We start from the raw sequence: 11029 nt of genomic DNA on the forward strand, positions 1-11029 counted from the left end.
AGCAGAGCTTCATCTGGAGGAAGGAGCAGACTTCTGGGACTATATCCTCTGGACAGAACCGTGATGGACAGAACCGTGATGGACAGAACCGTGATGGACAGAACCGTGATGGAGGAACCCAGACAGAGCAGATGAAAAACACTTCATAGATAAAAACAACAAGAAGAAAACACAGGACGCCAGTTTTACGGTTTCCTTGTAAAATAATTCTCAGTAAACTTAATTTATTCACAAACTGCTTTTCAAATAGCCATGTTGACACTGTCTTTTCTGTTAAATCACATACAATAGAAAACATTTCTAAAAGACGAGAGATGTCTGAGACTCTTGACTAACTCTAAACAGGACTACTCCTCACCCTCATGGAGAAACTGGATGTCTTCATGTCCACACCGCGCTGCGTTCAGACATCAGCTTAGAAAGTCAGGAAAAACAGCAGGTGACCAACAGAGGACTGAAAGAAAGTAACAGCTACAGTACACAGTTCCTTTTTTCTGTGATTCTTTTCCCTTTATTCTTTTTAATGTAGTTACAGAAGAACAGAATATGCTGCGTTAAGGCTTATGCTGTATGCTATGTGACAGAAACCAAGCGGGATGACGACGGGAGCGTGAATGCAGCGAGCCGTCCTGATGCCACACGTGACGTCACAGACCTTCGCTAACGACCCTCTGAGCTAACGAGGGCTCTGCCAGTTAACGGGTTTCATGGGGACATTGTGCTTTTGTTCCTGTCCAAGTTCTTGGTCCTCAAACTGCGGTGGAAGAACCACTGGTGGCTGGCAAGGAGAAGAAAAATCGCTGGGATCCTGTCCTAAAGGGGAGTTTTCCTTCCCACTGTCACCTCAAGCTTGGCCAGGAGGAGCTGCTGAGTGTCCTTAGATAGACTTTTCACCGACTGGAATAATAAACTGACCGTGACTGCATTGTAAATAGGAACTAATTCATATTATGTCGACTTTAGAGCCGTTTGTATGATTGAACCGACTGTTTATTATTAAACTAACGGTTTATTTTATCGTTCCTTCAGACGAGGCCGAGGCCGGTATCATGGCTGAAGTTCTTCCAGAACCGCGACACCAAACGGGTCAGCTGCAGACTGGCTCAAAGAACCGCAGCAGAACCGGCCCTTAGCGGTGAAACTGAGCCGAGACGGGCCGCGCTGGACTCACGTAGCTGCCTCTACTCCTTCCAGATAAAACCGTAAAATGTGCATTTTTTAGCTTTCTGTTTTAAAACTTAAAGGTTTTCATAAACCGGTACCAGGTGAGCTCAAAGCTGTGCGACAGTTTAATAAGCCGGAAGTTTATGAGAGTCCAAAACATGTTTCAGTACTTTCAGTGGAGTAGGTTTATTTACTGGGTTTAGCGGTCAGTCTACGTTTTTCCCTCGTTTATGGTCACCGGGTCTGGATCCGGACCCAGAGAACGAGATCCTGGATCCAAGCGGCTGAAGTTAGCCTCCTTCAGAGAGCAGCCGGGCTCAGCCTTAGAGAGGAGGAGCTCAAAGTAGAGCCTCCGCTTCTCTGCATAGAAAGGAGCCAGTCCAGATGTTTGGTCATCGGATCAGGACGGCCTCTGGGCCAGAAGGTTCTGGTACCGTTACCTTCAGCTCCAGAACCGTTATAAGGCTGAGCCGGCGGGTCGATGCGCCTGCAGCAGCTTTTCATGCAGCTCAGCCACTATGACCAGTTCATAGTTTTCACAGTAAGACGTCTTACAGGCGCTTCCTGTGTGACGGCCTGCGTCAGCTCAGAACGACGCTTTATTTAACGCGAATAAAAGATCATCAGGAGCAAATGTCTCAGGGATGACAGGCCATGTTTATCCAGCTTCACCAGCAACTCTACGGAATAAAAACGTTACTTTCACCTCAATCTGGGGCGTAACCGTACTGAGCGAATAAAGAAATAAATCTGAATGTCTGAGGACATTTTTTAACGCAATAGTTTTAGAGTGATAGAGTGATTTGTCCTCCACTAGTAAAACAAGGAATAATAATAATAATAATAATAATAATAATAATAATAATAATAATAATAATAATAATAAGTTCCTGATGCAATCCTTCAGTTAATTTTAACATCAGGACGTCTTTCCCCTGCATGGAGGACAAATGAAGCCAGAACTTTATTTTTGGTTAATTGAGCAAATTATCTTCGTTAGTAACAAAAAGCTCCTGTTTGTATTAAAAGATGCATTTCCAGCAGGAAATGTGATAACTGAGCTCGTTTGACCAGGTAATCCATCCTAACAGGTGCCAGGTGCATTATGGGTGCACCGTCTGAGGGCCAGGTGCATTATGGGAGCACCGTCTGAGGGCCAGGTGCATTATGGGAGCCGTTCGCTGTTCTGCAGGTTATCGTATTCCTGTTGGCTTTTGCTTCAGTGTTTGCATGAAGGCTATAAATGTAATATGTGGAAACACTCCTGACTGTAAATATGCATTTCCACTTTTTAATTATGTCATAAATTCAGTTAAACTATATTAAACTTCCGCCATAACATTTACAATTTTTTTTATTTTACAGTAAAATACAGATTTAATTTTAGATGCAACATTATCTTGAAGGAGTAGTTCAACATTTTGCTAAATGATCTAATGTGGATTTGTTGATCTAGTAGAAACTCAAAGTAACGCAGTTTCCATCGTTCTGATGCAGATGAAAAACATCCAGGAGGAAAAAAACAGCTCGACTGATTAATGCATTAACGCTTGTGTTCTTATACGTCTTCAGTTTTTAACCAATTAGCAAACTAACACTCTAAGGTCACATCAATGTCCATGTGTGGTAAATTATTTTTTCTTAGAAAATGTAAATGTGAGTTATTATAAGGGCAGCAGACACTGCTGTTCATTACCTTAAAGTACTTTTCCCACCTCATTTCTCAGCTAAACTAGACTTAAAAAACTGCAATAATATTAAGTAATAGATGTAAAGAGAGGGGGCGGTTGAGGTGATTGCATGTCTCCAGTTATGGATTAAATGATAATGATAATAATGATAATTAATCTGCCAAACGTTATGGAAGACCCTTCTGGCACGTTTCAGCTCCTGACGCTCTGATTGTTCCTGAAACAGGGAACTGATCCTTAACGCGCTTTAAATCAGCAGTAGGCTGGGAAAGATGGAAGGAAATTAACAAACAGTGAACTTTTACATGTTATCCTGATAAACAAACACCCCCAGACATCCAGGCAGCAACACTGCCCCTCAAAGGCAGACAGCAGTAACTGCACATCTAAATTATCACCGCTGGTATTAAAAAAGCTGCTTTTAACAGTAGGAAAAACACCTACAAAGTAAAAGGTTTGCAATAACTTATGGATAAATAATTTAAACACTAAAACTTTGTTAATGAATCAAATTATGCTTTCAGCTCAAATGATTCACTTTTAATGAATCATTTTTGTGTGTCAGTTTTAAAACATTTAATTTATGGACAGTTAATTTCCAGTCTGCTGGTTTCTCTTCTTTAAAATGTTCCGGCGTGTTCTGGGTTAACCTTTGGGGGGCAGAGATGCTCTGTAACAAAGACACACAGCTGATGTCACATTTAAATTATTTATCAAAGTTTAACAGTAACGTAGCCACAGTAGAACGCTGTTATAAACCAGATCAGCCTTTAAAAGGCTTCTGGTTGGAAATGGTATAAAATCTTGTTTTGATGCATTTCAGGGCGTTTCCAAGCTGAGCTGAAATAGATCCTCAGTCTTTGATTAAAAGTCTTTACGGTTGGATATTTTTCATGAGTTAACCTAAAAAAAGGCAAATGTTGATGTCATGGTGTCCTTTCTATGCGTCAAAGCTAATAAAAGCAGCGACGGGGGTGAATTATCTGAGTGTAACCGGTAAAAGCGACGTTAATGTGACACAATCAAGAAGAAGTCATCAGCCCACATGAGCAGTGAAAGGAAAATGTTTAGATGTGCAACGTGTTCAGTTTGGATAAAGAGTTCATTTCATGTGACTTCCCAGTGCTGAGATTGAATCCAGATTAAATGGCTTAGTCCAATTAACCAATCAGAGTGTAGTCCTGACAGCTGTCAGCAGTAATGGTGGATCCTTTATTAGATTTACAGCATTCAGACCCTGAAACTGGACTAAAACGCGTCTGTTCCTCTTTTAGCCGACATCACAGAGAAACGTTGGTATTTCCCCTACTGGCAGCGGCTGGCGCTGCTTTCAGGGACTACTGGCAAAGAAAAACCATTGTGACGTAGAGCTGAATCAGGTCTGGTTCTGCACCTTTAAATGCTGCTCAGCCAGATTATTCATCAAACTAACAGCAGCAGAGACTCCTGGTCAGACTGCCAGGTGAGCACACAGGTATCCCTAATAAATTAATTAAACAGGAGAACAGAGAAAACACAAACAGCCATTATACAGCCTTCATCCGTTTGGAGGAACCGCCTCTATCTGCTGCAACATTTATAGCTTAAATAAGCTTAAATAAGATATTTATGCTAAAACATTTGAGTCCTCCAGCGGGATTACAACCCTCAGCGCAGAGAACCGCTGGATCAGGTGGAGAAAATCTAGATTTGACTTAAAAAAACATCGATGAAGCCTTTCACTGAATAATTAAAGTCATGTAACATGTCTGCTAATGTCTTTTGACTGAACCTGAGGGATTTCCATCATAACTGGGAAGCATCTTCCCTGCAGAATGAAAAACTCTCCAAGTGAATTTAAATCTGACATTTAATAATTTGGGGCCAAATTTACCCAATTCACGGTTCTGCTTTGCTTTTAACCACAATCCTAAATTTATCTATTTTTGCTATGCATTTTAAAACCTGAGTTATTTGTCAATTGGCCTCTATTATTTCCATGTTTTAAATACTTTATGCTCGTATTCAGCAGGACCCACACATTACAGAAAGACTGCAGGGACTAAAACAGGGAATGAAGCTTCTGCTTCAGTAAACGACGGCGTCTCAGTTTCTTCACATCATTTCCTAACAGATCAAACAGTTTCAGAATATATAAAAACCCATTAAAGCAGCTTCTTCCCCACTGAGTGGATTAAATATGGATTCAATCTAAACACCAGTCACATGATCAGCAGGTGTGACGTCACAGCCCCCCCCCCCCCCCACACCAACAGGTTTAGTGTTTTATAGTGACGGTTGTGTACAGCAAGAAACACTCGGGTGAACAACAGCATCAGTGGCTCTTTGCCCTCAGTAGCGTCTGACAGGCGCCGCCGCAGCAGCGCAGCGACCCTGAACGCATCACCACCGCCTGGTCACATGACTGCAGCAGGTCCAGGTCACATGACTGCAGCAGGTCCAGGTCACATGACTGCCGCAGGTGAGAATCTGAAAATGTTTTCCTGGATTTAAGAAGAGTCTGCCGGTTAAATTTAAAACGTTTTAAACATGTTAAACCTATTTTTTAGGACTCTTGTTGATTGTCAGCTGATGCAAAAACTTCTTTGTCTCCAATCTGAATCTGAATCTTTTATACGGGAAGGCATGTAGATCTATTTCCTGTCTGGTGCAGGTCGTTTGTGACGTCTGAACCGATCTCTAAACGATCCGTTCAGTTCTGACAGCAGGAAGCGTTCAGGCGTCTCTGCTGGTCTGGACCTCGCCGTGGTTTCTGAGGCCGACCAGAACCGGCGTGGTGGCGGCGGCGTGGGTGGGGCGCTGCGGCGGCGCCTCGGCAGACGCTTTGTGCGTGTTGGAAGATACCTGGAGCGCAGGTCGTACCTGTGTGGACCGGAGCAGAGGCTCCAGGTGAGCCACATCATCACTGTCGTCACTGATCAGCTCGTCCAATGGGAGAAGATGTTGTTCCTGAGAGCTCTGCTGATTGGTGGCGAGGAGTCGCCGAGTGTCGAGAGGATGGCGGGACAGGAAGTAGGGCTGGGGTCAGGTCATTTCAAAATAAAACTTAATTAGAAAACAGAAACAGAGAACAGCCTTCATTTACAGACAGTCAGTTTTCTTCTATCAAGTTCAAGTCCAGTTCTGTACAATCCCGCTCAAACACCGCCTGCTGGGCCGCCTCGCGCTCCTCAGCGTCCTCCTCTTCGTCTTCGTCGTCCTCGCGGCACTCCTCGTCGCTCTCGCTCAGCGGGCCGATGCTGGTCCGGCCCAGACACTCGGCCGGCGAGCAGGAGCCCCGGAAGTCGCCCATGAAGGCCTCCATGCCGAGGCAGACGTCGCCGGCGCAGGCCAGCCTCCCGCCGCCGCGCTCCAGGCACTGCGGGTCCATGCTGCGAGTCTGCGGGGGGGAAACCAGGCGGTCAGAGGAAGAGGAGCGCTGCAGTGAGATCAGCAAAGTTAGGAGAAATCTAAGAGTAGAAACAGAAGCTAAGGAATGGAGCGGGTTTCAGGTCAAACTAATTACCTGTTTAATATATAAAAAGCTTTATTTAGAGAGAATTCTGCCTCCATCATTACATATTTAACTCCTTCTGTAGGAGACTCCTCCTCCTGTTTGTTAAAGGTTTCACTTTTGGTCCAAAAAGCTTCTTCAGGGCTTTAAGTCGGAACCAGAAGGTTTCCGCTAACAGCGCCGACCACTGAGGCCATTAATGAAGCTGCTAAGGTCACATAATTCACGGAGCCACGCCTCCAGCCTGTTCAGTGCTGACCATCTAAAGATATACTAGCAGCACCAACATGGTTGCTGCTTTACGCCTGACGCACGTACGGACGCCACGTCTGCAGCGTTTCTGCCCCGTACGCCTCTTCCTCTGAAGCGGCGCTATTCTCCCAGACTCTAGGGGGCAGCGTGGAGCTCCTACGCCAGACGTACTGCACCCACTACACAGAGAAGTAGAAAACAGTCGTTGGCAACATTTTAAATCCTCCTTTCTTCCGAGCATGGCGGCGGTTTCTGTCCAGGAATTATTAATTTGTTGATCGCGGTGATCTTTACGGGTCGATTAATAAACGTCTTTATGTCCAAACCTGCGCCTGAAGGAGCGCTTGCTTGTTTTTACGCGTAATTGGGAACTTTCCTGTGTGTGGAGCAGAAACTGTTGGGCGTGGTCGCCAACATGGCGGATTATGGTGGCGCCATGCGTTGACCAATAACCTCGTTGGTGCGTTCAGGTTCAGAGCTGCAGGACGAGGAATGACTTAACGGTCCTTAAAGGCCAAATGAACCGTCTGAAGATCGTTCCTGACTTCCTCCCATGTCATTATTTTTATATCTTCCATTTTGACTGGAAAAGCTTCGTCTCTGCTGCGCTCCTTCACGCTACTGCAGCAGACGAGGCTCTTTGGTTCATTTGTTGTTAAAAAATTGTTTTTATCCGTGTTATCGCCTCTAGAAGCTCTGATGCGATAAAGGAGAACCGCAAACCAAACCCGGAGCTCACAAACCGTACCGACTTTATTCACCCCGACCTGCAACAGAAGCTCCACTGGATCCGCCCTGGAGGCCCTGGAGTCGGGGTGAGAGAGGAAGGAGACGGCCTGCTGACTCGGCTAAAAGCTGATCCACACAGACCAAACCTCCTGAGCCTCATTCTGCCAACGTGAGATTCCTCACTGACAAACGAGACGAGATCCGGTTAAGAATCGCTGCGCGTAGGATGGACGGCTGTGGAGCGACTTTAACAGAATGGAGGTTAGACAGCAGCGTTCCTGATGAAGCGGCTGCTAATAAAAGCAGAGGAGGAGGAGGAGGAGGAGGAGGAGGTCTGGAGATCTGTAGTCACAACTCCTGGTGCAAAAACCTTCAGAACCTTTTGCTCAGCCGACCTGGACCACTCCACTGTTAGTGGTTTACCATTAAACCCGGCTGGAGTTTGGCTGTTTACATCCAGAGAGCTAACGCTAAGCTAGCTCTGGTTACCGGCCAGATGAACAGTAATCCAGAAGCAGCTGTGATAATCTCTGGGAGCATTAATTTAAAGGCTGCATTTAAAGCTGCTGCAGCTCCTCACTTTGGTTCATCTCACCTCTGTGGACCTGAGCTGCAGAACCAGAACCGTGATAAAAACCATCAGGTCTGGACTGAGGAGGCTCAGCTCTACAGGACTGCTTAGAAACACTGGTAAATGGCTTGTACTTGTATAGCGCTTTAATTAGTCTTGACGACCTCCAAAGCGCTTTACACTACAGTCAGTCATTCACACCCTCACGGTGGTGAACTATGTTAGTAGCCACAGCTGCCCTGGGGCAGACTGACAGAGGCGAGGCTGCCATGCACCGGAGCCACCGGGCCCTCTGACCACCACCAGCAGGCAATGCAGGTGAAGTGTCTTGCCCAAGGACACAACGACAGAGACAGTCAGTGCAGGGGATCGAACCGGCAACCTGCCAATTGCAAGACAAACTCCCTAACCCCCACAGACATAGTGGAGAAGTTTGTGGACGACTCCACTGTAGTGGGTCTGATCTCCACCAATGATGAGTCCCACTACAGGGAGGAGGTCAGCAGTCTGACCCAGTGGAGCTCCAGGAACAACCTGATCCTGAACACCAGTCAGACCAAGGAGGTAATGATAGACTCTAGGAGGTCCAGGAGGACTGAACACCTCCTCTTTACGTACAGGGGGAGGTGGTGGAGGCGTGGACAGCATCAGGTTCCTGGGCTGTGAACACCTCCACCTGGTGAAGGAGGCCCAACAACGGTTCTTCTTCCTCAGGAACTTGAAAAGGTCTGGACTTCCCACTAAGCTGCTAAAGAACTTCTACAGAGCTACAATAGAAAGCGTTTATGACTCTGCATCACTGAGATATGGGAGCTGCACAGTCCAGGAGAGGAAAGACCTTGCACAGAGGACAGAGCAGGGGATTGTGGGATGGAGATCCCCCCCCCCCCAGACAATGCTCTGTCTGCTCCTCTCCCACCAGGTAAACACCTCAGAACCTCAAGGCCAGAACTAATAAACTCAGAAACAGCTTCTTCCCCAGAGCTGTGAGGGCAATCGCCTCCTGATGGAGACTGCAGTCCATCATGTTAACCCCCCCCCCCCCCCACACACACACACACTGTTACTAACCATCATACGTTACAATCACCTTAATGTTACTGTCTACTACACACTATCACCTCTAATTATCTAAATGCACATTTCTGTAAATGAAGCCTCATTATCTGTTATCTGACTCATGAAGGAAAACTAGTTCATACAAACTTTTGAATCTTCATTTTATTTATTAATCTCTCTTGAACGCTACAACAATGTTTGTCTGTTTGCCTTCGTTATGAGCAATCTGAGCCGGAGGAGCCAGAGAGAAACTTTGCAACAGCAACACGTGGCGACAGTAAAGACTTTGACTCTTTGAATCAGGCCCTGATTGGTGGACGAGAAGCAAATTTACAGAAAACTTCAGACTGTTGAGCTCCTGCTAAAGTCACCGCTCTGATCACACGGATCGCGTCCCGGTCCCTTCATCGTTCCTTTTGCACAGGCGAGGTGAATTTAGAATTTATTTATAAAGCGGTTTTCAGTGACAAGATGAGCCAGTGTTCATAGGGATAATCTGTAAATCACCTGCTCAGGTGCATCATTCGCTGTGAACGCAGCATAAGGAAAGTGTCGCTTTAGGCCACTTTCTGTTCAGAGCTTTTTACCCATTTTTGCCTCTCAGAGAACAAGCGAGATTGTAAAGGTGATACTTTGTCCTTGAGATGCAGATAAACTCCAGATAAGCTGCACTTCAGTGTTCGGCCATCATTTAGCGTAGAGGAGAAGAAATAAGAGCAGACAGAGTTACCTTCACAGGATTCTGGTGTCCTGGATGACTGAGACTCTTACACTAAGGGAGTGGATTAACACAATGTTTGGAAAACTAACAGGGCTGCATTATGATTGCAATTTAAAAAAAACGCAATTTCCAAATGCAGAGGTCTAGAATTTCTGGCTACGTAACAATTAATGGATCAGACGTCCTTTAGGCGTCAGTAAAAACTTTAAAGTGGGTTTGCTCCACATGGAAGGGAAGAGAGTTGCAGCAGAGATAATCTAGTTTTATTGTTTGTTTTAGAGTTTAAATTTCGATTCTTTTAAATAATTCTTGTTAACAAACATCTTTATCTACAGGCTATTTTTTGCTTGTGGTTAACTCAGAGAAAAGTCTAAATTAAATCGCAATTACGGTTTAAATAAATCACAATTTTGAATTGTGGCAAAATCACACAGCCCTAAAAACTAAGATATATTTAGTAGCTGTACCCACACCTGATTACTGCAAGATCAAGAAGTCCCCCAAATAAAAACCTGACAACATGAACTCGGGGTAAAGCAAGGCGCCGCGGCCCGATCCAAAGAAAGTCGCTGACATTTATCAGAACAGGGTTACAGAAACACAGAAATACAAAAAAAAACATCCCATAATGTCTCAGGTTTATAGAAACATGTCCAAGGCTTTCACCATGATCCACACATGGAGAACCTAGAACAGAGGAGAACCACCAGAATCACTCCAGAAGAACCCATAAGAACATCTGAAGCTCTGCAGGCCTAGAGTGATGATCTGGGCTGCTTTGCTACTTCTGGACCTGGACGACCCGCAGAAATGAATCGGACCGTGAGTTCTGGCCCAGGAGGAGAGTTTAGGCCCTCAAAGTGTGAAGTTAAACACACTTAGGTTCTGCAGGAGGACAATGATCCAAAAAACAGCAGAAGAGCTAAAACAAAGTCAAACTAATAAAGTTTTGGGGTGATCTTTATCTGATCTATACGGCAGATCCTTAAACCCACCAGAGTTTCTGAGTTAAACAGGTTCTGCAAAGCAGAAAAGATTTATTCTGAGTTATTATGAAGAACCGTCCAACTGGGTTTTCACAAAGGGCCAGGCTGGTCTGAAACCCTTATTTCTAAATCAATAAATTTTTCACCAGAAAACTGCTTTTGTGTTTATTCGGGTTCTCTGATAGTAAAGTTTGGTTGGTGAGAAAAGAAGAAATTAAAAACTGAACAAAGAATTAAAGCCGAATCAGGCAAAACACCAACATCAGTCATTGATTAATCACTAAGCTGATCTGATATTCTGATATTAATCTCACCAAAACAATGATGCAGTACCTGCGTCATCTTAGTGAAGTCCAGGACGGG

At 45.0% G+C, this 11029-nt stretch overlaps 1 protein-coding gene across 1 annotated transcript; it reads right to left on the reverse strand.

Annotated features, from left to right (window-relative positions):
• Window positions 1–183: 183 nt before the first annotated feature.
• Window positions 184–11023, reverse strand: fam53c (family with sequence similarity 53 member C). Its single transcript, XM_036142691.1, has 2 exons — window positions 11000–11023; window positions 184–6234 (listed from the first exon to the last, which is right to left on the reverse strand). The coding sequence occupies exons 1-2, from the start codon at window positions 11006–11008 to the stop codon at window positions 5947–5949; spliced, it is 297 nt and encodes a 98-aa protein (XP_035998584.1). The 5' UTR covers window positions 11009–11023; the 3' UTR covers window positions 184–5946.
• Window positions 11024–11029: the final 6 nt, after the last annotated feature.

Source organism: Fundulus heteroclitus, chromosome 11 (genome assembly GCF_011125445.2).
Source record: "Fundulus heteroclitus isolate FHET01 chromosome 11, MU-UCD_Fhet_4.1, whole genome shotgun sequence".
Lineage (NCBI taxonomy): Eukaryota > Metazoa > Chordata > Actinopteri > Cyprinodontiformes > Fundulidae > Fundulus > Fundulus heteroclitus.